This window comes from Phyllostomus discolor, chromosome 6, assembly GCF_004126475.2.
Source record: "Phyllostomus discolor isolate MPI-MPIP mPhyDis1 chromosome 6, mPhyDis1.pri.v3, whole genome shotgun sequence".
NCBI classification, from domain to species: Eukaryota; Metazoa; Chordata; class Mammalia; order Chiroptera; family Phyllostomidae; genus Phyllostomus; species Phyllostomus discolor.
This window is the reverse complement of record NC_040908.2, coordinates 75,479,620-75,494,741: the sequence shown is the minus strand read 5'-3', so window position 1 is coordinate 75,494,741 and position 15,122 is coordinate 75,479,620. Positions and strand designations below refer to the sequence as shown.

Below are 15,122 nucleotides of genomic sequence, written 5' to 3'. Positions count from 1 at the left end.
ATGCTGTTGCAAAGGGTAGTAGCTCCTTCTCAGTTCTTCAACAGCTAGTTCAGCTCTCACTCTACTTCCAGGCAATACTGGGGTTAAAAACAAGTAAAACTCCATGGTTCTGGCACTTGTGGAAATTCCCATGATGACACCATCCTATTTCTCAAATTAAGTCTCAAAGACTTACAGGTGGCTGGGCCCCTAGTCAGGTGTTCAAGGCCCTCTGAACTCACCTTCTAGGTTTATTCTGTGCTACAGATCCACACATTCTCACATAGCAGGAAACCTCTGACTTCTCATTCCTTTGTCTTCTCTCACTTTCCTCCCCCAAGTCTGGATACCCTTCATGTTCTTGTCTCCTTCTCCCCCTCCACCCAACCTACCTGTCAACATTCTAAACTGTCTTTCATAACTTCCCTCAAAACATGACTCTCTCACAGGCCCTCACAACTCTCTGCCCAAGGTGTCTGCTCTTTGAGTTCTCATGGGAACTTTTGTATATTTTTTAAAGATTTTATTTATTTATTTTTAGACAGAGGAGAAGGGAGGGAGAAAGAGAGGGAGAGAAACATTAAGGTGTGGTTGTCTCTTGCACACCCCCCACTGGGGACCTGGCCCACAATCTAGGCATGTGCCGTGACTGGGAATCAAACCAGCTACCCTTTGGTTTGCAGGCTGGTACTCAAACCACTGAGCCACACCAGCCAGGACCTTTTGTATACTTCTGATATCCATCACATTACACCTGGTATCAAGTTCAATGCATACATTGGTATGCATTGCTATTAATCTATCAGAGAGAAAGCCCATGTCTTATTCATATTGGTGGCACCACCTCAACGGCAGCTTCACACATAGGGTAACTTTTACAAAAGTTGATCATATAGTTTGTTATAATTTATTGTCCAAACCAAGACACTTTTGATAGTGAATGGGCCATTCTTAATAATTATTCTGGGCTGCAAGTAAAACTAAAATTGTCCCTGGCTACTTGGTCACATGGTAGTCCATTTATGCCAAATGAAGTATCAACAAATAGTTTATGAATTAAGTAGAAATGCCTACACTTACAATTACATTTACACTTACATTGTTACTGGCTTATAATGTAGTAGCCAGTGAGCAGTGTAAAAGGTTGGCAGAAGGTGTCTTGATTAGAGCTGGTACTTCTGAGGATGGTTCCACTGAACAGGTGGTCCCTGAGGTATGACCAGTGGTAAGAAACAGGATTCAGGAAGGTCCAATTAAACAGAGAGAAAAAGGAATGACATCATGGAAGGATAGGATGATGGGAGCAAAGATGGAACCACATCTGATATAATCAGAGAAGAGTTTTGGCTGAAACTGATGGTTTATATTCAGGAGAAATAGGCACCAGGGTTAGAAAGTGGGGTAGGAAGAAACTGGAGTGCTAACACCAGTGTGTATGTGTCGGGGGAAGGTGTAGTCTTTATAAAGGAGGTAAGAGCAGCAAGTACCTGGGTGTTTCTGAGCAGGAAAGAGACAAAGAAAATGCAGCATTTTGGGAAACTCTTGTCATGGTCATATTTAGAGAGAGGTGAGGCTGAGGAGAGTAAGGCCATATGGATCCATGGAAATAATCTCAATGTACAATGACAAGAATTTAAAGGGAATACTGGTAACTAAAATGAATATATCTCCTGAAGAACTGAAAAAGTAGGATTAACAGCTCTATGTGACCCAAGGGAGTTAGGGATTGTTTTGAGGCAACAATATGTATAGATTCTATCTGTTGGAACGATAGATTGAAATAAGAAAGCAGAGATGATTTGAATGAAGATTATAAATTTATTGTAGATTTTTACACACTAAGTATGAGGCACCAGCAGGTCATCTAAATGGAAGTATCCAGAAATAGCCAGAGAGGAATGCTCAGGAAGTTGGAGAAATGAGAATGAAACTGGAACACCCAATGTTTATGCTGCCTGTCATTTACCAGACCCAATAAGCAGAAACAGGGATTGAATCTTTATGGGCACTTTATTCAGATGGCCAATTATCTGAGAAGATGGTAGGTATGGACCCTAACAGACCATCTTACATATCCTTTTAAGCCAGCCTTTTTTATAAGGGGGCAAAAGTATAGGTAAGGAGTCTGCAATTCAAGGGAAAAAAGTGTAGGTAAGGGATTTGGAATTCAAGAATGAGGTTAATCAGATAAAAGCTGCAGTCCAGCAATTTCCCTAATATCCTTTCATCCACTGACCAATCATTTTCTTTATCTGTGTCCTGGGCAATTTTTTTTATCAGTACCCTGGGCAGCAAACTGTTTCTCCTTGGAACACAATGGCTCAGGTACAACCTTGATTGCTTATGGTCTCTTCTGGAGCACAAAGGTCAATCACTTGTGGTCTCCAAGAGTCAGAGTGGGCCTTTCTGCAGTTTGTGAAACTATAACTTTTTACATGCACTAACTACTAGGCTTATTAACTATTACCTTAAACTAAAATTTACCAACTCTTGAGTCCTCCATCAAGACCAGAGGAAATGATTTAGGAGGAGGAGCCACCCATGGGATTTTAACAGGCGTGGAACAAGGTTCAGAACTTGGGGTGCCTGGGGAAAAAAACCCCACAGCCATTGCTTGGGGCTAGGGAAGTAGACAGACCAGTTAAGAGGTATTTTGTATATCAATAACACCTGGCTAGTTTCCTAGATAGTTAAGTAGCTGTGGCAGGTACTCAGAATGAGGGAGGTGGGCATGACTTTAAGCTGTTATGTAGCCAGGAGGCGGCTCCTTGGTTGCTGAGCCTGCCTGAGAGCAGGAAGGAGGTTCCTCTAGGTCACAGGGCCAAGCCTGCCCAGACACAATGAAAAAGGCAGCTGAAAAAGGCAGAAGAAACCAGAGGATGGGCAGACTGTGGGAGAAGTTGGAAATGGGGTTGAGGAGGTATAGGGATTTAAACTCAAGTGTGGGGCAGCCATGGTCTCTGGACCATGTTGCTTAGAAGGGAGTAGGAGAGCCATGAGGGGTGCTTTCTCTCTCATTTTCACTCTCTCTCTGGCACGTGGCTTAGAAAGGAGAAGAAAAGCAGGATGTAGCAGCTGTGTGGAGCTCTCCTGACTGTGTGGTTTAGGAAGGAGAGGAGCTCTTGGCCACATGAGGACAGAGACATACTATCTGTACTAAGGGATTAGGCCAGGCACCGCTGCTGTGATTGCGTCTGCTCTAGCTGACTCCAGAGCTGCAAAGGACTTCTTTGCAAGATGCTGCCTTTCAGACTTGGATTTTACCTGGACTATTAAGAGTTGTGCCTTTCTTGAGTTTCACCAGAGTAACATGAACTCCTGGATCAGGAATAATAATGCTTTCCTGGACTATTACAAGAAGGTTGCTGACAACATATTCCAGATCCTGCACAGATAAGAACATGGGAAACTTTTGGGGTTGCTTTTGGCTCATAGCCTGCTGGGGAGCATGGGAAGTGCTGGGTATATTGGGAAAGGAGGGCTTTGAGCTGAGGTGCCCTGAGCTCCCCCAAGGCTGGAATGTTGTAAATAAAGATCTGCTCCTTCCAGCATGAATTGTTGGGTCATTCACCAAGGTGCTACGTGGATAGGCCCTGGTCTGCTCCCTTACAGTTTTGGCAAGCTTTGTAACAGAATGAGCAATAGGTGAAAGGTATAAAAGGATGAGGTGTCTTGTGGCCAGACAGTAGGAAGATTACCAACTGTTGGATGTCAGAAAAATGTCTGCACTTAATGGGGAAGGGAGATACAAGGAGAATGAAAAGGGACCATTAACCAGTGATTTAGCAATTGAGATAATGATTAAGATAAAAAAAATCTAAGGAAATGAACTGAAAATGTATTTCTCTGGCCAATGATATTGTCAGAGGTTGACTTTCTGCCCATTTCGAAGGTGTATTGATGTGATGATGTATGTGTTTCTATCCTGAAAAAGGATTAATGGCAGAACAGCCAAAAAGCCAATTAATTCAACAAAAATATGAATGGTTCTAATATTACTCAGGCTGTGACTCATGACCAAACTACTTCAATGATAGATACTAACCTGTGATGCCTTTTTTATTCAGAAGGTAGCAATATTGGGCATAAAAGAAAGAACTTTTCTTGATTCCATCATAACGATACCTGAAAAATAAAGGTTGTCTTAAAGATGATGTTACACCACGTGTTTTATAGAAGATACAACACAGACTACCTAATGAAGACTTGGGGGTCTTCTCTAGCTTTTATCACTGACTCTGGTTATTAAGAAAAGCTAATCAGTCATTCTGAAACTGGAAAAGAGCAGTGTTCATGCTGCCTATCACATAATGAACCCAATAAGTAGAGATAGGGATTGAATCTTTATGGGTGCTTTATTCAGACAACCAGCGATCTGAGAAGATGGCAGGCAAGTTCATAGCCTAACAGACCGTCTTAAATTCCATTTTAAAATGGCCCTTTTTATGAGGAGAACAAAGTGTAGGTAAGGGATTTAGAATTCAGGGAAAAGTTAATTGGATTAAAAAAATGCAGCATTCTCACCCTGGGTAGTGGTCTTTAGCTATGCCCCAGGCAGTGGTCTTTAGCTGTGCCCTGGGTGCTAATCATCTCACCCCAGAGTACAACGGCTCAGATACCATCTTGAATTGCTTGCAGTCTTCCTGAGGCACAAAGATGTAACTGCTCACAGTCTCCTGGAGTCAGGGTGGGTCATACCTTCAGTTCCTGGAACAACAGCTTTTACATACATTGATTACTAAGCTTATTAGCTATTACTTAAAATAAAATTTTCCAACTCTTGAGTACCCTATCAATTCAGCCTAATCAAGCTCTGATAGGCAGACAATTTCAAACTATTTCAAATGCATCAGCTTTGAAACAGGCTTGCAAATGTTCTACTCTGCTTTCCCAGTTTATGATGATCTAATCTTAGAGGTGCAACAGTGAAAGCCTCCTGCTGCCACTGTCATTAACCTCCTCAGAGTGAAGTGGAGCTACACCAAGGTTCCCCTCTCCTGGGAACTGGACTCAGGTTCCCAGAAACCCAGTGAATAAGCTGGCTTCCTTTCTGCAGTTCACACCCTGTTCAGTTCAGCCCAGGAAACTGTAGCAGCTTGTCCAGGCAGAACAAAATTCTTTCAAATGAACTACTGCTCAGTGTTGAATTTGGCAATCTCTTCCACTGTCTTCAATTCCTTCATGGGTGGCAGGCCCCTTTCCTAATTTGGCTCCCATTTCTTATTACTGATTTCCTGATCTCTCCTAATTTTTCTTGATTTAAAACAAACAACAAATAACAGTAATAACTGAGTGACAATTATAACACCATGCACCAAATAACACTGAAATTTCCTTTTGTGTTAAAAATATAGCCTGGGTATCCAGTTTGCTGAATACAATTCAAAGGTGCTAGTTAGATGTTACTTGGAAATTTTAGCTCAAATAGTACTAAACCAGTTCTACTTATTTAAATATTTCAACAATTAGACATTTACATATCTAAATAGTTAATGTGTTGAGACAAAAATATATTGTGACTTTTGTGTTTTAACAAAATTCCAAAAAAATAGAAATTAATATTTGATTCTAGCATTATCTGACTTATTTTAGGCACTAGGATTTCAGCTTGAATTATGGGTACTTTATGGTAACAGCTGATATTTATAGTTTGTCCAATTTTGCATTTTTGGTCACTTATTCTATGATTTATTTTTTTTAAATAAAACAAAAATGATAAACCTCCCTGGCACTTCCTCTTGTGATTAGATCAGGAAAAATTAAGTGCACAAGCTTAAAGAATAAGCCAGATTTAAAGTTGTAATTCAAAAGTTTAGAAATAAAACTTCTGATTTCTTCTCTCCTACTGTTTCAATTGTAGTTTCTCTTTTCTGATGATACAGAAAATATATGTAAATGAAATCTGAAAAAAATCAGACACATATAAAGAAGAAAACATACCACTCAGGAAACCACCGTTTAAACCTCAGTGCAGTTCCTTCCAATCTTTTATCAAAGTCTCAATGTGTGTATGTATTCTGTGGGTATATACATGAAATAACTGACATCACACAATTAGCATGTCCGCAATCTTGCTTTCTACTTTCTTCCCTGCATATTGTATCATAAACATTTCCCTTCATCATTAAGAATTCTCTGAAAACAGGGATTATTAACAGCTGCATAATAGTCCATCATTTTATTATACTTTACTGGAAGATGTATTTTTTTATTGATGAGAGATAGAGAGAGAGAAACATCTATGTGAGAGAGAATCATCAGTCATATGTGCCCTGACCGGGGATCAAACCCAAAACCTTTTGGTGTATGGGACAATGCTCCAACTGATGGAGCCATCTGGCCAGGGGTCTCTCAGTTATCATTTTAATGCATGTTGTTAAATAACACTGATATTATGTTTATGATCAATAACATTAAGAAAAATGAAGTCTGTTCCATTTTCCTAATTGTGAGAGGTGCATGGCATGAATGGTGTCTGATTGCATATCTGCTGAAAGTGAAATCCTGGAGTATGGTGAAATTACAAACATACAGAGCATGGTGTTCCGAACAGTCAAGTAATGATTTCTGATATTTTTCTAAGATCCCCTCCCTAATCACTCAGCCTCCACTTCTGCTTGGTTTCCTGTTGCATCTCTCTTTCTTTTTTTCTTAGCTTCCAAGCAGAAGGATTTGACAGTGTCATGAAACATTACTCTTGTCTGGCTTCAGGTCCTATCTCTTCCTATGGGAAGTGACCAAACTCTGAGTGTGGAGGAGGCAAATGAAGGAAGAGGGAAGGCAAGTCTGGCACAATTAAACATTGGGTTCATGAGGTCAAATTGACAAGTTAATTCAGGGAAGGAGAACCAAAATGCATAGATGAAAAATAAATAATAGGACATAAAAAAGTCAGTGAAAACTAAATGTAGGATTAGATGCCAGAAATTCCTACTTTCAACAACAGATTCTGACAATTTTATCTTCTCTTAATAAAATCACTTAACATCTTTGCTATATGTCCAGTTGTAAGATAGTAGGTAACTAATGGAATTATTATAAATTATGCATCAGGCTAAGATTCAAGGCCCTGGAAAGTAATCTGGAGTTTTGGAGGAAGCAGCAGGAAAGAATTGTCTAGCAATATAATAACCTGCACATTTTATTTTATTGAATAATTCCAACCCCATAATACCCTGTGTTTTCATTTTATGATTGGTACACCACAGTAAAAGTTTAAAATCCAACTGAGATGACTATTTCCAAAAATATAGCAAGTATGAAATTTACATATTTAATATATAAATCAATAAGAAAAACACTAATACATCATTAGAAAGTGGTCTGGTGATAAAATGTATACAAACAAGAAACATATGACCAAAACACACACGAAAGTGCTTACCTTCCCTAATCACCCAATAAATCCAAGTCAAGAGAGCTAAATATAGTTCTTAACCAATGACTGTTCTAGGTTAGGAATATTATGAATTTGAGGAAGAATATCAAAAACTATTATGAGAACCATGAATTAGTTTCACTTGTGTAGAGTCTCTTCTAGGGAAATTACCAGACACAGATGGAGATCTATGTTACTTATATTAGAGAAAAATTATGAACAAGATAAATTTCCAAGATGAATGGTGTCTGATTGCAAAGGGAATAATGAGGTAAATACTGGAACACTCAAAAATATTTTATAAAACATGCACTTGAAAATAATGTGAACATTTTTATGATATTCTAGGTGAAAATAGGCATATGATTGTAATAGTTTAGGTTTCTTGGATGTTTCCTATGTACCAAAGTTATTCAATTCTCTTTACATGTGCTTTCTCATTAATTCCTTAAAAGCACTTCACAATGTAGATACTATTAACATTATCAATATTCTCATTTTACGGATGACAAAGTTGAGGCACAAAAAAAGATAAATAACTTGCCCAAGGTTATAACCTAATTAGCCTGGTTCTAGGCTTAGTGTTGTCAAAAAGTGTGCCATAGTACACTCTATCATCCTGTAAGTGTCTGTCCACCTACCTGTCTCTCTGAATACCCATCTCTCTGTATACCCATATATTATCCATATCCATATATTATCTTTCAATCCATCCATCTATATAGTATCTATACAACAGTGTAACTGAACAACCAGTGGGGTTCTCTACCACTTGCTGCCAATAGGCAAAAACTCTGAAGACAAAATTTTGTAGAAAAAAGGTAATCTTTTATTTAAATTACATACAGTTTGAAATAATGGCAGGTTTCTTCCTCAAAGCCCGTTTCCTCTAAAACATCCAAAGAAAATCACCCTGCCATCCTCTGCCAGCTCAGTTCAAGGTTGCCCAGGGACCTCTTCTCCTATTCAAAGGCACCATCCTTTAAGAAACATAGGCAGCTTAGCTGGTTTCCATTTGCTGTCTGGCTTCAGGCATCCTTTGGAGTCTGTGCCATCAGGTGTCCTACTCATGGGACCCACTGCCATCTTCCTCTGGCTGCTGCCCTCTAGTGTTTCTGTGTGCCAGCCAGGGCAGGACCCACACAGTAGGGCTGCAGTCATTGGTGATTCTGCAGCTTCTGTACAGGGTAGGGGCATGGGAAACATTCCTGGACCACATGCTCTCCTCAAGACCCACTGGCTCAGGCACCTAAGCCTCTGACACTGGCAGCCAATTGACCTACCAGGGGAAAGGAGAGTAAAGTACATGGCATTTTCACCCACTCAGCTTTTAAAGACATCCTTCATAGTCCCCCATGTGGCATAAGTATACAGGAGGGCATGTCCTTCCCATCCAATCACCTTCTTAGCTCTAAGTATTAGCCTATGCACTTCTTTTCTACTGAGTCATGTGTGTTGTCCTGGTTGCTGCAGCAATACACATATGCACAGTCTTCTGCACTTCTCAATCCTTCTACCATTTCTTGGGGTGGGGTCTCTTGTTACAAGAGGAAGAGCATGAAGACAACAGACAGCAAAGTGAGACACACACTGGAGGGGATTTGCACCCTTAATCATTTCACTAAAATTTGGTTTTCAAACTCTGAAAAGCCCTCAACTGAAATAATGCACAAAAAGGGAGAGAGAAAAGAAAGTGTGAGGGTATTTCTTGTGGCAAGACTACTCTCTTGTTTTTGAATGGTGTGTGGGATAAGCCTATTAGAAAGGGATTCACTGGTTGACTAAGAGCTTATTGTAAGGGGCCTACAGTTTGTGTCAGGCTGCACAGCAGTCCTCACAGATGAGAGATAGGTTGGCCAGTGGCCTTGATGGACACCCAGAGGAGAGTCCTATTACCCTGGTTTCAGCTGGCACACTCATAGCCTGCTCAGGTCAAGAATGGTGGTCGTTTCCATGACCAGAAGTTGGCTACAAATAAAAAAGAGGTGACATGTGGAAGAGCCCAGACTCTGTCTAGCAAAGGTGCCAGGATGGGCTGTCAGGCTTCAGAAAGAGTCAGTCACCAGGCAAGGCACTAGAACATTTCCAAGGGCTACTCTGAAGAAGCCACCAAAGGGACCAGAATACAATAGTCAGCTTGGCCTCCAAAGCATGAAGCTGTGCAGTAGGAACTTTCCAGCTGCTTTTACCTCGCCCTCCTGGAGGGATCAAACCAACACCCAGAAAGGTGGGAGGAGGTGGTGAAAGGGAAGGAGAAGCCCCCATTGTGTGCCTTCTTCTTTGGCTCTTTTGGTCACAGATGTGCATGTGTGCATGAGCATTCAAATGAACCACAGAAATGGCTATATCTCTGGATGTAGCAGGTATTTTTCTTCTTTTTATACATTTTCTCCAATTCCCACATTTTCACTATGAGGGTATATTACTTTTATAATCAGAAAAACATCAGTAAATGTTATTTTCAAAAGGGAAGCCACTGTTATGGAAATCCCCTCATCCATGTAAAATTATCACTTGTGCTAGGAATGAGTATTACCCACCCTATGCCCAAGACTGCCAAAAGGAGCAAGAAACGTTCTAACATCTGCACAGGAACTGCTGTGGAATGTGGAATTGACTCCATTCCCAGGGGTGGGGGGAGGAAATGAGAATTGGGTATCTTGTTGTTTCTCTTGTAAACATACTTTGGGATCATATCCTTTTCCCTTTCCTCTCCCTTCTCTTTTTAGTCACAAATTAGGCAGCACAGGATCGGTTCCCAATCCTAGTTCCACTGGGCTCCACTAGCCCATTCTTCAGGTAAATTCCCAAAAAGAGCCACAAGTTAGTGCCTTTGGAAATGGATTCTCAGGGAGTATTAAGATGAAAAATGCTAACAAAATATCCATGGGCATACACACCAAAGTCTCTTTTTAGCTCTAGGGGCTTCCCTGGAAGTGAGACAACTTCTAAGAAAGTCTGAAACAGATTTTGAAAAATAGTTTTTGATTTCTTAGAAAAGAAAGTAGGGATCATACAGACCCAAAATATGTCAAGTTAGAGTAACCCCACTTCCATTTGACCAAGCTGCCAGGCAGGTAGATGAGGAGGAGGCTACAGGGCTCACAGCAAGCCAGTAGAGAAAACCAGGGTCCCTGTGGGTAAAGGTTGCACCAGAGGGAGAAAGAGAAGGTGCCTGGTGACTCACCATCTAGTCATGGGATTTTCTAGATGGGAACCACTGGCCACATGTGACTAATGGTCACTTAAAATGTGCCTAGTCCAAACTGAAAGGGGTTTACATGTAAAATACACTGGATTTTTGAGATTTAGTTGGAGAAAAGAATGAAAAAATAACTCAATGATATTTAATATTGATTCCATGGTGAAAAGGTAATATTTTAGATAATTTGGATTACATTTAAAAATTATAAAAATTATTTTCATCTTTAAAAATCTTTAAAAATGAAGATACTAGAATATTTTAAATTATGTCTATGGTCCCATTATATCTCTGTTGGACAGCACTGGACTACATTCTATGAGGCCCAGTCCAACTTGCAATTGGATTGGATGAGATATCCCTTTTCCTTAAAGTCCTGTCTCCTTCTGTTCTATATTCTCCTTTAGCATTTAACCTATCTAATATACTATATATTTTGTCTTAGTTATCTGTCTCCCTCCCTATAATATAATAAGTTCATTAAGGGCAGAAATGTTCTTTTCATTGTTGTATCCTCATCATCTAAAACAGTCCCTGGAACATAGAGGCTGCTCAATAAATATTTGTTAAATGTGGATGGTCTCAGAAGACTATCCTCTGTTAACCGTTTCTGTATATTGTATAACCTAAACAAAGTTCCTGATAGGGCTCTTAACTTCCAGAGGAAATCTTTAATGAGTTTTCTAAGTATGACAAAATTGTTAGAAATATCAGTTTTCTGACACTACAAAGTAGATCCTAGGACTTGTGTGGAGCTGAATTTGGGCATTTCATGCAGGGAATAATGGCCCAGCAAAACTGGTTGGGTATCTGGAGCTGCCATGGTTTCACTCTCTGAGGTGTCACTCTATTCCTTACCTTTCCTGGGCCCTCATTATGAAGTGTGGACAAAGAAAGAATGGCCTTTCCATAGAGATGTAGTACAACAGCATGTTAGCCATCTGGTTGGCTTCCCAGAGCAAAGCCAAATTATACCCAACTGAGAATCCATTAAACTTAAATTCTAACATTGCCTCATCAATTAACATGAGTTCTTTTTTAAAAAACTCAGGACTCCATACTTTTATCTTCACAACCCACCTTCCCAAATGTCGCTAGCTTGACTTGGTTCTGGACATTTTGCTCACAGGTGTCCATGTAGATCTCATACATGAAGCAACGAGGCACACTATACCCTTCACAAATGCAGAAATTGTCCACTAGCCTAGGGTAGAGGAAAATGAGGAAGAGGAAACTGGCATCGGTTTTTCTACAATAGGACATTCTGATAAGGATCAGTGGTCAGTGTGAGTGTGGGATCCAACCAAATGAAACATATTTAATTTACTGAATACAAAAGTTCACCAGTCAGCATCAGTAATATATTGTACACTTTTGTTCTCAGCTCAAAGTTAAGTACAGGGTGGGACAAAAGTAGGTTTAGAGTTGTGAGTATGTAAAACAGTTTATTCTTGTGTTATTATTTATTAATTATTGTACTACTATAACCAAACAACAAGTGGGTTCCTACCACTCACTGCCCATAGGTAAAAACTCTGGGGACAAGAGTCTGGTGAAAAGGAAAAAGGAATTTTTTTTTTTGTGGAGGGAGATTTTTTAATTTAAAATATGCACAGCAGGTTTCTTGATGGCCGCCCTACTTTGCTGGCAGAGGAATGTGCAGGCAGCTGGTGGGTAGCCTTCAAGGTGGCTTCCCACGATTTCATGTGCAGGGGAGGGATATGAGGCTTGCCATCAGGCTGCATTGCCTCCTAGGACCTGCAGGCTCAAGTTTCCTGCCCCTGTTCTTACCAGCCTAGTGTTGTAGCACACCTGGTCAGGCCTGTAATTCTCCGGGAGGGGGGCAGGGCCTCCTATTCCCCAGGTTCACTGGAACCCTACCACTGACAAGCCTGCACTGGCATGGGCTGCAGACAGGTGACAGCCACCATGGTTTCCCATCTAGGGAAGGGGCACGGGATTACTGGGCCTGCACTGTAAGTATGGGCTGCGGGTAGGCAGTAGCCATGACAGCTTCTTGTCTGGTGAAGGGATGCAGAGCTTGCCAGCCAGCCACACTCTTTGAACCGGTCAGCCTGAGCCTCCCCTCTGCCCTCTTACCAGAACCTGCTGCACTCCATGGGGAATCCTCTTGGCAAGGCCTGCCAGTTCAGGAACCTCAGACAAAGCCCACTGGCTCAGGAACTTTAGTCCCCCAGCTGCAGACTCACCAGCCAGGGAATGGGGGAGCAAAAAGCATGCATTTTCCATGTGCTCTGCTTTTTAAAACAGCTCCTATAATCCCTCACACAGCAGAAGTAGATGTTAGGGTATGTCCCTCCCATCCAATTACCTCTCCACCTTTTAGCGCCAGCCCTACCTGCCTCTTTTTGCTGCATCATGCTCGCACAGCCCTGTTTGTCAGAGCAATGCACACATGTGCTGTTTTCGGTGCTTCTCTACCCCTCCCTATTTATGGGGTGGTCCACCCATTACATTATTTTCCATATGAACAACTGTAAACCTACTTTTGCCCCCCCCCATATGTTGACTTTGGACCATTGGATTAACAATGGGGGGGGTGTTGTTTTTGGAATGTAGGCATACTGAAAAAAAGTCCAAATTATTGGGCTCAGCAGACACTGTTTCACATACCTTCATAAAGGTTGCAGCCAAGATCTCTATACCTATAAAGTGAATTATTTCCTTTCTAAGACACAAAGCAATGCCCCCTTACAGTCTATCACCCCTGCAGGTGACTGCAGGAGCCAGCATGGCTTGCCAGTCCTTGTGGCCTGTGACTCAGGGCACAGTGCAGAGATCTTACCTCTGTTCCCTCTTCCTCTGCTTTGAAGCAGTTGTTTGCATGATTTTGAAACCCAAGTTATTTAATGCAGGCCATGCTACAAATAAATCTTGTCATACCTCATCCTCCCTTGTGGATCTCCTAAAATGCTTTCCTTGTGACATCACAAGAACTGCACTCCCACCAGCAATATCACAAGTACTAGTGATTTGTTAACCATTCTCCTAAGACTGGATGCCTAAGAAAAGGAAAATTCCGTCCGCCAAGGAAAATTAAATCCCTTCTCAACTCCACTGTCCCACTCCCTCCCCTTGAAGAGTGTGGAGAATGTGGACAAAAAAGGGGCTATATACTAAACCTGACAAGCTCAGGCAATGCCTTACATGGCAGCCTTACAAACTCAAGAGACCTAAAGTAACCACATAGGGTGGTCTGAAATTAAAACTTTCTAACTGAAAGCAGTTCATGGCAGGTACTCATGTCCTAGAGTAGTATTTTCCTAAACAAAGGTCAATCTTCACCTTAACTGACTGAGACTTTTTGTTTTTTGCATCAATGATAATATTGCTGATAATATACCTTTGGAATATCAAGGTAATTTTTTTCCAGACCCCTCAAATCACATGGTTTCTTCTGGACCCCAGAAGAAAATGGATCCCCAGAGTCACATAGATTTAATGTAAACACCTTATGCCTCCTCCTTTCACTGTAGTGTACAAAATAAGGTGCATAACTGCATTCCCTGGAGCATTTTCTCAATCTGTTGAGATTTTATTTCCTGGCAATTATCAGTTTTGATCCAAATAAACTCATAATAATTCTTACAGGTTTGGACATTTCTTATGTAAGTCAGAGGACTGTAGGGGTAGGTAGGAACTTGTGGCAGAGGACTTGAATTATTAGTTCAACTCACCGCCAAAATGGTCTACAGCCAGGGGTGTCCAACCTGCAGCCCATGGGCTGAATGCGGCCCAGGATGGCTATGAACGTGGCCCAACAGAAAATCGTAAATTCACTTAAAACCTTTTTTTTACTCCTCAGTTTTCATTAGTGTTTCTATACTTAATGTGTAGCCCAAGATAACTCTTCTTCCAGTGTGACCCAGAGACACCAAAAGGTTGGACAACTCTGGCACCATCCTAAGTGATTTAGGGAATGGACACTGTGTGTGCAGCTGGTGTTCCTTCAGTTCACAAGCTGCCTTAAGAGGATGTCCAGGTACTTTTTGAATCTCAATTGTTCTTAAAACCTCTGGAGCATAACTGCAAACCCCAGAAACTCTAGTTTACTAAAGGTAACCCAAAATTGTTGACAAAGGCATCCTCACAGTCTTAAATTCTAAGAAGGCATGGATATTCTGAGGGGTCTGAGTTAGTGAATGTAAAAGAAATAGAGCGCTGCTATTTAACACTCTAAAAACATCATGTTTTAATACTTATTTTTAACATTTTTTCTCTTATGCAAGATAAAAAATATATAAATTTCTTTGGGAGGAAAAGTGTAACCATTTAGGTCTTTTTTGGGTTATAATCACAAACACACCCTTTGTTTTTCCATTCACACACATAATTTTTTCAGGAAGTCTTTCTTAAGAAATATTCCTTAAAACTTTCTTTAAAAGTAACCAGGCATTGAAAGACAAATACCATATGATCTCACCTTAAATGGAACCTAGTCAACAAAACAAACAAACAAGCAAAATATAACCAGAGGCATTGAAATTAAGAACAAACTGACAGTAAACACAGGGGAGGTGGGAGAGGATAACGTGGGGAAAA

At 40.7% G+C, this 15,122-nt stretch overlaps 1 protein-coding gene across 1 annotated transcript in view; it reads right to left on the bottom strand.

Annotated features, from left to right (window-relative positions):
- Positions 1-11,434, bottom strand: part of RFX8 (regulatory factor X8) — a 74,383-nt gene extending 62,949 nt beyond the window's left edge. The window contains 1 exon segment of the mRNA XM_036029971.1: positions 11,418-11,434. Coding sequence (XP_035885864.1) covers positions 11,418-11,434 — 17 coding nt within the window.
- Positions 11,435-15,122: the final 3,688 nt, after the last annotated feature.